General features: G+C 37.2%; 1 protein-coding gene across 2 annotated transcripts in view; it reads left to right on the plus strand.

Annotated features, from left to right (window-relative positions):
• POLR3B (RNA polymerase III subunit B) overlaps positions 1–11,110 on the plus strand; it is a 103,253-nt gene extending 92,143 nt beyond the window's left edge. For both annotated transcript variants that reach the window (XM_074271482.1, XM_074271483.1), the window contains 4 exons: positions 1,410–1,576; positions 3,444–3,557; positions 6,486–6,659; positions 10,137–11,110. In XM_074271482.1, coding sequence (XP_074127583.1) covers positions 1,410–1,576; positions 3,444–3,557; positions 6,486–6,659; positions 10,137–10,266 — 585 coding nt within the window. In that variant the 3' untranslated portion in view covers positions 10,267–11,110. The remainder of the gene's footprint in view (positions 1–1,409; positions 1,577–3,443; positions 3,558–6,485; positions 6,660–10,136) is intronic.
• The last annotated feature ends 2,211 nt before the right edge of the window (positions 11,111–13,321 follow it).

The following is a 13,321-nucleotide window of genomic DNA, read 5'->3' on the forward strand; positions in this document are numbered from 1 at the left end:
TTTGAAATCAGCTCTCAGATATCTAATGTCCACATCAGACTTTGCCTGGTTTCCCTCCCTCTATCATAGATTCCAAGTTGGATTGATGACTTCCTGATCCATTAAATTTCCTTTCATTTTCTCTTCAGCAACCAGTTCATTTTGTAAAAATTAAGAGAGTGTAAATATCAGTTCCTCCCCTATGCACATAGTGATTCTTTGACCTTTTTAAAAAATTAAGTATCATTAAGACAAGCTGGAGAATTAGTAACTATTTAACTTTTAGCAGAGAAAGAACCTAGTACAGATATGAATATTTGAGTTTATGTTATACTGTGTCTTTGGGATATTTCTGATAATTTTCCTGAACTCATCTATTTCTTTCTGTCAGGTTTCTTGTGATATAACCCATTGACAGTTTTGCTTTTATTTCAATTTTGGTTGATCTTTACCATACTGGTAGAGAATTTGATCCTAGATTTTCTCCTATGAATATATCTATTTAATATACAGTGTTCCTCCATCTGATGTTTCATATATTCTATTTATTTTAAATGCATGGCCTCTTCAGATGCCATATTCTAGTCATGAGCCCATTTTTACCAAGTCCCAGTTATCCTTAGGAAGTCAAATTTAGTCTTCTTGGTTTGAGATTTCTAAATTATTTTGATAGGATAAATCCATATTTTGTATATTTGTGTGTAGACATCTGTCACCATGACCCTTAATATTTAGAAGCCCCCGCTCTAAGCTGGACAAGCCCTTGAAAGGTCATTTAATCTAACCCTTTTATTTCACAAATTGAGGAGACTGGAACTCTGTGATTTGTCTGAGGGTGCCTAGATAGTTATTTAGATTTGAATCCAGGTACATTGTCTCCCAATTTAAGGCTTCTTATTCTCCCCTGCTTTCTTAAATTTTGTCTTGTGAATTTCTGGACATTTTTTACTAATATTTGAAGCACTTGAATTGTATAGTGCCCAACACAAAGAGCTCTTTAAGGGACCATATCATATGTATTCAATACATATTAGTTGGTTTTAATTTAAAATAAAGTTGTTCAAGAAGTAAATATAAATTATGTGTCTAAATTACTATTATATGAAGTACCTCGTGAAGTCCAAATTCATTGACATTCTCGTTACTTGTGTTTGTGTTCAATAATATATGACCATATATCCTTGAAGCTCTCATATATTGAAACTTCAGAAGTAAGTCCACTTAACTGATTTGCAGATTCAAAATATGTATATACATATGTAAATAATTGCATGTATAAATAATATACATATTATTTTTATAATATATATTAGGTCAAGTTGGGTTTGACATTTGTTTTTTTTAAATGTCCTGTGAACCTTTATATATGTAAATATGACAAGGGATTTGGATAATCACACAGTAATTCATGACTTTTTTATGCAATGCAGGTGGGAAAACTGATTGAATTGTTGGCTGGGAAGGCTGGAGTGCTTGATGGCAAATTTCACTATGGGACAGCTTTTGGAGGCAGTAAAGTTAAGGATGTGTGTGAAGATCTTGTTCGTCACGGTTATAACTACTTGGGAAAGGACTATGTAACATCTGGCATCACTGGGTAAGCATTTTTTGCTTCAAACACTTTGAAGGAAGGGAAGAGATCTTGTTAAGGTGGGTAAGGGAGCTTCTGTAGATTTCATTTCCTTAATTTAATTTATATGTATCACCCTTTCAGTAAACAGAAATCTAAATTTTGAAAACATGTGCTCGGAGGATGCTTGTTCCCATTCCAAAATATTCTTCATTTCACTAAAGGTTCCTTTAATTATTGGACTTTCCTTATATATCTGAATGCATTTTCAGATTATAACAAGAGACTAAGGAACAAAAAATTGTAAAGTAAAAGAGTATAATGTCAGTAAATTAGAAAACATTATAATTTATGACAAGTTTATATACACATCAGTTGCATTAAATCAGTTGCCAAAAAACAATATGAGAGTTTTAATTTGCAGTGTTTTTAAATCCCTTGAATGTTAATGAAAATCTCTGGAGAGTAGAAACATAAAAACACTGCTTTGTTTTTACTGTTTTTGACAAACTTGAAAATGCTAAATGAATAAGGAATCCAGCTAAATGTTGTTCAACATTGTAAGTATTTATAAGACCATAAATGAAATGCCATTAAAGTGGCCCTCTTAATTTGTTTTTTCCCCATAATACCTGAAATGTTAGAGCAAATATTTTATAATAGAGAAATGTGTGTCTACTTCAAAAGCACCTTTGTCCATGTGAGAGTAGTTTGATCCTCTTAACTTATCAGTTGGAAAATCTTTCTCTCTTCCTTCACTCAGACAACCTGAAACATTCTGATCCTAGCTTGTTGATAACTTATTGCATCTTAGAGCAGCAGTTCTTTAATTTTTTCAGATCAGGAGCCAGTTCCCCTTCTCCCCAATAGGTTTTATGTGGGTTAATCTATTGAGATTTCCTGCATTAGAAATTAAAACATCTTAGTATTATAATGAAAATAGTTATGACCTCATAGATGTCCTAAAAGAGCCTCATGGTTTCTTAGGTATCCCCACACCATACTACAGAGGAACTGAAGAGAGTCCTGAACTGGGTTGTTAGGTAACCAGATTCAAATCTCAGGTGTTCTACTGATTGGTAGTGTGACCATGGACAAGGAAGGCATTTAAGTCACCTCTGCCTCAGTTCCCCCATCTGTAAAAGTGGGGATAGTAATGCTGACACAGCCTCCTACCTCTTAATGATCGAAGCAGGGGATCTTTCTGTGAATCTCAGAAGACTGTGTGTGAACTGCTTATAGTCGTGTTGCTCACTTCCCAACATCCTCCAGCTCATGTACGGAAAATGAGGCTTCCTGGAGGCATCCTGCTTTCTAAGCATTGGAGGCAGAAATACCCTACTCACAGATAGTCTGAAAAGAAGAGAAAACCTAACTTGGTTACTCTGGTTGCAGATGGAGGATATAAAAATCTCAGAATCGAAAGGGGCCTCCCCTGTTATCTGATCCAATCCCTACCAAAACCTCGAATTCTGTCAGATCACTGACAAGGCTCATCTCCTCCCTGGCAGAAACCATTAAGGCCTCTCTCAGCCCTTTCCATGTAGGGCCTGCTTTATTAGACAGCGTTTCCTTGTATCGAGCTGAATTGGGCTTCCCTGAAACTCGTGAGTCCGACTTCTGCTCTCTGGGGCCAAGCAATTTCTGCTTCTGTCCAACAATCTGAAGCCCCTGTAGCTTGTGCTAGCTTTCAAAGGGACATGTGTATCATTTTTAGCTTCTTGGTTAGCCTGACACTAGTTTAACTTTCATTAATTGCTCAAGGCGGGAAATCATATCATTCATTCAATTTGTCATAGACTTCTGTATGACCAAGTTAAGGCTAGCTTTTGCCCCTGTTCTCACATAGAATAGGACATCTTTTATTTGGACCAAATTCTCTGTTTCCTTCCAGGGAATCTTTGGAAGCCTATATCTATTTTGGCCCTGTGTACTATCAGAAGCTGAAGCATATGGTGCTGGACAAGATGCACGCCAGAGCACGAGGACCACGCGCTGTCCTAACCAGGTAATCCAGACCAAGGATGCTGGGCGGATGCTCCCACACCAGGGCATAAGGATTCAGGTATGGCAGGGAAACGCTCCTGCTTTTGAAAAAGGAGCCTGTAAGTGACTGACCCAGGAGAGGCTGGCGTAAGTGCCTGAGAGAGATCCAAGGGAAGGCTTTGTGAGGGCTCCGAATTGACTTTTCTGTTCAGTCAAGTTGAAATTCACAGGCTTGTCTTATTGGACTGCTCTAGATGTTGGGTTTGCTTTATTTTGGGCTGCATGGGCTGATACCATCACAGAAGGGAGAATAAGTGAGAGAGGTGAGAGAGGAAGATCTCAAAGCATGGGAAGGTCGTTCCGTAGCCACATAATGAGAGTCACTCTAGTTACTGTCGGGGATCTGTAGTTCCCATGCCCTGTAGTCTGGGAGTGCCTCGCCAGACTGCTTTCTATCCCATGGCCAGAATAGCTAATAAAGAGGCACATGTCCCCTAGGCTGGCCATGAGATGATGATGGATCTGAGAAAGCATGAAAGAAATCTGAGGGGTTTGGTGAGCACGGTATGAAGGGACTCTTATCCTAAGCTGCCTCATGGAGTGCTTTCTGTCCACTTCTGAACAACTATTTCAGAAAAGATGTGGGCCGACTGCAGCCTCCCCAGAAGAAGGCAGGTGGGAAGGCTAGGAGATATCTGGAGGAGTGTCACTGGCAAGAAATAGGCTGCTAGGCCAAGAGGGGCCATGATGTCTGTCTCCAAGTATTTGAAAAATTATTCTGTAGAAAAGCGAATAGCCTGGGGGACAGAAGGAGGGAGAAAAGGTGGAGGCTGCTCAGTGGCCTCCTTAGAGGAGGCTTTCTGTCCCAGGAGGCAGAGACCCCCCCCCCCCCACCCAAGGGGCAGAAGGGACCTTGGCCCGAGGGGACATTGTTTGCAAAGAGCCCCAGGTTAGAGACTAGATGTCCTCACATCTCCATCCCAGCCCTTGCATTCTGGGGCGAATTCTCTGGCCATGGTGACTATTCAGTGATGTAATTACTCAGGGAATATGTATTACACATTAATCAGAAGTTCAGTTGCACAGCATATTTTTTAAATGCTAATAGCCTAGTTCAATTAAATTCAGTTCCTTATTGAGAACTGTTTGCATGATATGCTCAGGCTTTTTACAGCAATAGAAGGGAGGAAAATGAAGCAGCTGTTTTTTACAATAGAAGAGGTGTGGATGACTCAATCCTTTGACCCTTTAATATAAAGCAAATGCATACGTCTATTGAAATGATAGACACATGTGCTCTGGAGATGCAAGAGCGGGGCGGAAAGCAGAGATTCTGAGGCTCATAACCCTCCCCGTGAGGAGACCATGGTGTGGGTAGCTCTGTCTCTTCTGTGATATTCTTCCTTTCCCTTAAGTTACAACAGTCAAAAACTACATAAGAGCAACATAAAGGCCAAGGCAGTCACAGCCCGTGTATAGTTTTGTTGTGTGAAAAGGGCAATTATTTATTACCTTTAGTATTCCTGCTTTTTAAAAGTTTCCTCACAAATAAACTCAGTGGGCAATCATCTCTAGCCTTTTAAGTTTACAAAAACACTTCTTTAACCTCCAGTTTGGGGGGTCCCTACATGATGAGGATTATGTGTTCTTGTTATTTATTATTCAGTAAAACAATACATAAGCGACAGAAGCTACAGTGAGTTCAGAAGCACTTCTAAATGTATTCTTCACAGTGGTACTTATATCTGAAACAGATGTGCATATTTGTTGTTGTTGTTTGTTTTTTCCTGAGGCATTTGGGTTTTAAGTGACTTGCCCAGGGTCACACAGCTAGGAAGTGTTAAGTGTCTGAAGGCAGATTTGAACTTAGGTACTCCTGACTTCAGGGCTGGTGCTCTATCCACTGCACTACCTAGCTGCCCTCAGATGTACATATTTGAATGAAACATTATCTTCAAATAGGACAGTTGCTTATTATGAGATGGATCCCATATAGTAACTGTGACTTTCCAGGAGCCACAGACTCAGAGATTAGGAAGTACTGAGATAGACCATGTCTGTGTATGGGCACACCTAGTCAGTGCTGTTAGGCAGCTAGTCATCACTCAAAGCACATGACTGGGCATAAGGGGGACTGATGAGCAAGAGTCTCCACTAATTGGCTGGGGGAGGGGGAAAAGGTGGGGAGACATACCTTGTGCCTTATCAACAGCAAGTCCCTAACGTCTCCTTAAAATGTGAAGCACGGCCTGCTGTATGCCTTCAAATGCAACATGCAGAAATGTTCAACCCCTGTTAGTTGTTTTTCAGAGATTATCAGGAGTTGTGAAAGCATCTTACAGATTTTTTATTTGCAACTAAGACTTATTTCTGAGAAGAATTAATCCATGATAGATGTCCTCTGAGTCAATTTATAGTAACATTTTGAAATTATTTAGTGAGTTGAATGAGAAAAGCAATATGCCAGCCCCAGGTGTCTGTGTATATGATAGAATGACAGATTGGGTTGCTCATAGAGGACCCAATGTGGAATAATGGGACAGCATTGGATCTGGAGGTGGAAACTTAGGTTTGAAATACAGCTCTGCCCATTTCTGTGGGACATTGGGCAAGTTCCTTGGGCTCTCTGGACTTCTTTTTTCATTTTCAATACGGATAATAATAATTATGTATGGATCTGTATTGTCTTATGAAGATTGATTTGTTCCTCACATTTTTCTGGTTTTTGACTTTTTTAAATGACAGATTCTTTCATCTGGGCCTATAATTCTGTAAGCACTGACAACAACATTGGGGAAGCTGGGGTTATCTTTCTTGTTCCTTTTCTCTTAGCTTTAAAATAGGGGGAAAGTATGTGTACTCCACAAGATGCTTCTGCTCTTAATGTTTTTCACTATTTTGAGATCTTTTCAATCCAAATACCACATTTGTCTGATGATTTGTTTCAAAGGCAACCCACAGAAGGTCGATCCCGAGATGGTGGTTTGCGTCTTGGAGAAATGGAACGTGACTGCCTGATCGGTTACGGAGCCAGCATGCTTTTGCTAGAGAGATTAATGATTTCAAGTGATGCCTTTGAGGTGGATGTCTGTGGGGAGTGTGGACTTCTGGGATATTCTGGCTGGTAAGTTGATACCATATGTATTTTGTGCCTCCTCCTCCTTTAAATCAGTTCCCTGCTTCTCCTTTTTAACATCTCTCACCCAATACACCTTTACCCATTTTTTTCCCCCTGTGATTCTTCTCATATATATATGTGTGTGTGTGTGTGTGTGTGTGTGTGTGTATACACACATATATATATGCTAACCCCAAGTCATTTGACAACCTCTCATGATAACGTTGTGGGATAGGTCTTAAAAAGAATGAATGAATAAGGCACCAGCTGGAGGTAGAGACAAAAAGCAAGAGCAGTTGCTGCCATCAAGGAGCTTATAGTCTCACAAAGGACATGCACAAAAGATAAAAAAGCAATTATTTGATGCTCATTAAGTAACTCCCCTGATTAGTTTTTGTTTGAAAGGCATTCTCTAGAGGTTTGCACCTACCTTGATCTGGGGACCATCCTGGTGTTTTGGTTTATTTGCGCCTTTGGTTTTTATACTACAGTCATTCCTACAAAGCATATGTAGCCCATCCCATTGACTTTTTTCCTGGTAACAAGTAGGTCAGACCCATAATAACAGCTAGCCAAAGTGAGAGGTATAGAGTGATACCTCAGAATTGTCTTAATTTGCATTTCTCTATCAATAGTGATTTAGACCATAAAATAAAATTTTCAATTCAATTTTTTAAATGGTATGAATATAGTTTAATTCAACTCATGGTATGATAAATCATAAACATAACATAAATAAAACATAAATTACATAGTAAAGAACTCCCTGTTTGGCCAGAATTTCTGGAAAACTCAAAAGCCATTTAGAAGAAACTGGATTTAGATCACCACTTTATGCCACACGCCATAATAAACTCAAAAATAATCTATAACTTAAAAACTAAAGATTATGCTATTAAAGAAAAAGAAGAAAACCAGATTAGATACTTTTTTACTATTATAACTTAAGAGTTCTTAACCAAGCAAGGGATAGAGATAGTTATAAAGATATGTGATTTCGAGTTACCTAAAATTAATTCAGTTAGGATAAGAGATTGACTAGGGGAAAAAAAAAGTCTTTGCATCAAATATTTATGACAGTTAAGGTAGCACAGTGGATAGAGTGCTGAGTCTAGAGGCAGGAAGATCTAAATTCAAATGTGGCCTTACTAGTCAAGTATCTTTATTCTGTTTGCCTCAGGTTCCTTCCTAATCTGTAAAATGAGCTGGGGAATAAATAGCAAATCACTCCTTTATCTCTGCCAAGGAAACCCTAGCGGGGTCATGAAGAATCAGACATGACTGAAAAACAACTAACCAATATAAAATATTTCTAATAAGGGTTTGATTTCCAACATAGGCAGTCATAGAAATATATAAGACCAAAATCCATTTCCCAGTAGATAAATGATAAAAGGATATCAATAAATAATTTTCAATAAATATATTGTAAACTATTATCAATAATATAAATATTTTAATTCATTGCTAGTAAAATAAATTTAAATCAAAACCGCTTTCAGATTTCACACTTACCCACCAAATTGAGAAACATGATCAAGGAATAGAATGGTCAGTGTCAGAAGGATTATGTTAAAATGGGCACACTGATACATTGTAGTGTACAAACTGAGTTAATTCAACTATTTTGGTTTTTTGGCATATAATTTTATATTTTAGTTTTGATAATAATGTGGAAAATAAATTTTTCTGAAGTTATTGATCCTGTGGGTTGTTGGAATGCTAAAATTAACATAAACTGGAATGTTGAACAGCTGAGACAAATATTTTGTGGACTAATTTACAATTTTTAATTCCAACCACTATTCAATAGAGTACCAAAGATTAACCTAAAATATGTCCAAAGGAGAGGTCGAATTCTAGTGTATAATAAAAGTTTAAAAAACTTAAGTTCATTATGTTGTTTTATTTACTTATACTTGACTCTTTACTTGAATTTTAGCTTTAATGAAAGAACATTTTAAAAAATGAAAAATAAATAAAAGAACATTTAGCAAGTAAGTGTAAATAAATTATGTTGAAAAACCATCATATAAACCAGCAAGTAAAAGTAAAAATATTTTTAACTTCTCATTTGTTAGTTTATTTGGTGCTGTTCCTTTTATATTATTTCATATTAGCAAATAATTTCTTTTGCTGTTTATTCTATTTTCTCAACATTTTCAAATTGGAGATTTTAGTCTACAGTCTTACAAAGATGGTTGCCCTAGCTTAGGAAGGATTTCCCAGAAGATTGACTTCAACTCTGCCATATCTTAATTGCTTCATACTGCACCTTTATTTTCTTTTGGGTCCCAACTCTACTCAGGTCTGCATGTCCTGAAGGGCAACAGTTGGGGCCAGCTTTAGACTCTGTTTGGTTCCAACTGGAAAGGCTCTTAGGTGATTAAGGATCAGGAGGGGACTCCCAATAGCCCAGCCATTCTGGAAAGCAGTGGAATTTTGTGAAGAAAGTGACTTGTGTGCCCACTCTGATGCAGAGTCTGCTGATAGGCCTACATTTCCCCCATGAGATCAGTAATACAAAAAAAAAGGTCCATGTATATCCAAATATCTAGAGAAGCACTTTTGTAATAACAAAGAAGAACTAGAAACAAATTAGGTGGCCATTGATTAGGGAAATGCTAAGTTAAGTGTTGATGCTTGAAAATAAAGGAATGTTACTGATGAATCCAAAGAAACATGGGAAGGTTATATGAACAGATGCAGAAGGAAGGAAGCAGCACCTGGAGAATGCCGTATTTATTACACAATAGTGACCATGGTGCACATGGAGAGTGACCGTCACCAACTAGTGAAAATAGAATGCTCAAGAGAAAAGAGAAGGTGCCTCCCTCACTGCAAATTAGGGCAGGCTTTTTCAGGGGCTGGCTAGTTTTGTTGAACTAGGTTTGGTTTGGTTTGGTTTTTTTCTTCTTTGGTTTTCTGGCTAGAAAAGAAAGAAGGAATATGTTGGGAAATGCAGGTGATCCAAAAAGTAAAAATCAGTAGAATGTATTTTTAAAATTTTAAAAATTAATAACACTGTTATTTGCTTGCTTGTTTGTTTTTTTTAATCCTGTTTTTTCCCATTTTGTTCTGACTTTTTTTATTTTGGCACAGCATGACAAATGTGGAAAAATGTTTAGGATAATTGCATGTTTAACTTATATCAGATTGCTTGCTGGGGATAGGGGTGGTAAAAAAGAGGGAGAACAATTTGGAACCAAGATTCTGTGAAGGTGAATGTTGAAAACTATCTTTGCATGTCTTTGGAAAAATAATCCACCACTAAAAATAAATAAATAAATAACATTTAAATATATTTTATGAAGTCCTTCTCTTTCTGTTCCTATATTCTAAACTGGGCAGTAAAGAGTTTCTGGAATAAGGAGGGTACTAGTAGAATTGGGCAGAAAAAATTCTTCTCATTTAAGCTATGACATGTCCTTGCTTCACTGTTGATGCAAACCCTGATCTCCTTTGTTCTGATTTGTGCTCCAGGTGCCATTACTGCAAATCTTCATGTCACGTGTCTTCCTTGAGAATCCCTTATGCCTGCAAACTGCTATTCCAAGAGCTGCAGTCAATGAACATTATCCCCAGACTAAAACTATCCAAGTACAATGAGTGAAGATGCAAGTAACACGTGTGGAGTTTCAAAAATAAGAGGCCCCATCATTGGACCAGAAGGCTCTTGGGTAAAAGCAGTGATAACAAGGAAGAATCGGGACTCCCAGAGACTTCCCAGACTGTTCAACCTTTGAGTTTTTAAAAAATGATGGAGTTTTTTTGGTACTGTAAAGATAGAGAAATATTCTCAAATTTGCTCAAATAATTTACTATTTGATTAAAAAACAAAAAAACAAAACAAAGACACAAACTGAAGCAATATAATAGATCAATAAAGATTGCTTTATATTCCCAGGATTTGAAGTTTGCTTCTTGAAGGCACCACTACTGGGGAGAATAGTGGGAGAATGGGCTGGGCTAAAATTGGTGCATCAGAAGCCTGGGATGTTTCCTCTAAAGTGGAAGCTGTGAATCTCCCTGTTGTGAGGAGTTCAGATTGTCTTTCATGTATTAAAGGAATAGAAAAAGAGTGTGTGACTCCTTCACAGTCACTTTCATAGACTACTTGACGTAGTTAATACTTAATCCAGCATCATCAGGCCAGCATGTTTTTGCACATAACTGGATTTTCTCTCTGTGAAAATGAATATTTAGAGTACCAAACTCTTTTTTGTAAAAGATGTTTTTTACCTTTCAAAATGTATTCCTCCTAGGAGTATCTAGGAACGATAAGAACTATTATCCACACTGTCAGACACAGCTGATATGTTGGTTGTTTGTTTTTACATCTTGGCTGTGAAGGCTAACTGACTGGTTGGATGTGGGAAGGAGGAGCAATGTTTCAGGAAATGGTGATGTAACAGCAAAAAAGATCTCAATAAAAAGATTTTTTTTTGTTTTTAAAATTGTGTGTTAAGACTCAGTGAGATATTGACTGGGAACGTCAATAAAATGAATCATTTTAAGTGCCCAAGAACCATTTATGATTATTGTGAGCCTTCAGAGGCCTTCTGTTAGTTGAGCCTCTCTTCCAGAGAATTAAGAAAAGTTAGGGTTTTCAGAAGGCTGGCCTTTAAATAAGTGGGACACTGCTGAACTTGGGATCTTTGAGGTGGGGAAGACCTTAACCCAAGCTCTTCTGCCTATAGTCTATAAAAGCCACTCTGTACATTCCTGAGGTCAACCAGCCTCTCCATTTATGAAAAGTTCACTCCTTATGAAGATGGAAAAATCAGCTCCTGCTTCTTCATGACTATCATTTAATATTTGGAAGCAGCAATCATCTCTCCTGTTAGTTTTCTTTTTTTTTTTTTTTCTTGAGGCTGGGCTTAAGTGACTTGCCCAGGGTCACACAGCTAGGAAGTGTTAATGTCTGAGATCACATTTTAACTCGGATCCTCCTGACTCTAGGGCTGGTGCTCTATCCACTGCACCAATTAGCTGCCCCACTCTGTTAGTTTTCTAACCTAAATTCTTATGGGCTAGATTGTATGCATGACTGGCCCAGTATCCGTTTGGAACTCACCAAAGATGTGTACCTTCTCTCTTTTACCATAGGTGACAGATTTTCATTTTCCTTCACCTTAATGGGCATTTCTGCTATGTGCTAATCACTGGCCTTGGGATATAAAGGAGTATAGGAATCAGGAAGACATGAATTCAAATCCTGCCTCACACACTGTGACCCTAGGCAAATCAGCTCACCACTTTAAGCCTCAGTTTTCTGATCTACAAAATAGGAATAATAACAGTACCTTTCAGGTTTATATCAAAACCCTTCGCAAATTTTAATTTGCTGTACAGATGCTAACTACCAAAAGACAAAAAACAAATAGCCCCATGACCTGAAGAAGCTTACATTGTGTTGGAGCCTATATTTGATTCTTTTTGGGATCATAGTATATGCTTAATTTGTGTAAGTGGAACTTTTTTTAAAAAGAATTTTGTCTTTTTCCAGTTAAATTTAAAACAAATTTTTTTAACATTTGTTTTTAAAACTTTGAGTTCCAGATTCTCTTCCTCCCCACCTCTACCCTTCATTAAGGCACATGTGAAGTGATAGAAAACATTTCTATAAAAATCATGTTGTGAAAGAAATAGATCTCAACCCCCCCCCCCAAAAAAAAAAAAAAACCTTAAGAAAGATAGTTAGGGGGAAAAAAAAAACCATAAAGGGTATGCGTCAATCTGTATTCAGACACAATCAGTTCTTTCTCTGGGTATGGATAGCATTTTTTAAATCCTTAATCCTAAATTCTTCAGAGTAGTTGTAGATCTGAGAATAGCAAAGTCATTCATAGCTGATCATCCTACATTACTATATTACTTTGTACACAGTACATTTCACTTCGATTAAGTTTGTGGAGGAACTTACAGGTTTTTCTGAGAGCATCCTGCTCATCATTTCCCATGGAACAATAATATTCCATCATAATCACATATCATGGTTTATTCAGTCATTCCCCAATTGATGGGCATCCCCCAATTTCCAATTTTTGCCAAGAAGAGAGCTGTTTATAAATATAAATCCTTTTCCTTTTAAAAAAAATCTCTTTTGGGATTCATGCCTAATAGTAGTATTGTTAGGTCAAAGGAGATGCATGATTTTATAGCCCTTTGGTCATATTTCATATTTTATTCTTGTGCGTTTTGTGACATTTTTTTATCATTTGGCCCAGTTATATATCACCTTAGTAGATAATACTTTTAAAAATCACCTTCAGCAGATCTCATCATTGGAAAAAAGCCTTCTTTTATATTCTTTTCCAAGAAAAGCTGTTAAACTTCCAAAACATAAATTAGTTGAAGACCAAAAAGGATTTATCAGAAGTAGAATGGAAATTTTAAAAAACAAGCAGATTTTTCATATAGCAGTTTATTCAAGCAGAAGAGGGAAGCAGCAGCAGAGGCACCAAGATTTACTCTATTATAAACAAACCCAATTAAAAGTTTTATTTTTTTTTAAATATTTTATTTTATTTTTATTAAAAGAGCACCAATCCTCCCGGTGAGTAGGAAGAGGTACTGATAACTATCCTCTGTGAACTTTTATCCAAGAGGACGTGGTACTGCTTTCAGATATCTAAAGGACTATTGCATAGAAGACAGAAGAGACT

Source organism: Sminthopsis crassicaudata, chromosome 5 (genome assembly GCF_048593235.1).
Source record: "Sminthopsis crassicaudata isolate SCR6 chromosome 5, ASM4859323v1, whole genome shotgun sequence".
In the NCBI taxonomy this organism is placed as follows: Eukaryota; Metazoa; Chordata; class Mammalia; order Dasyuromorphia; family Dasyuridae; genus Sminthopsis; species Sminthopsis crassicaudata.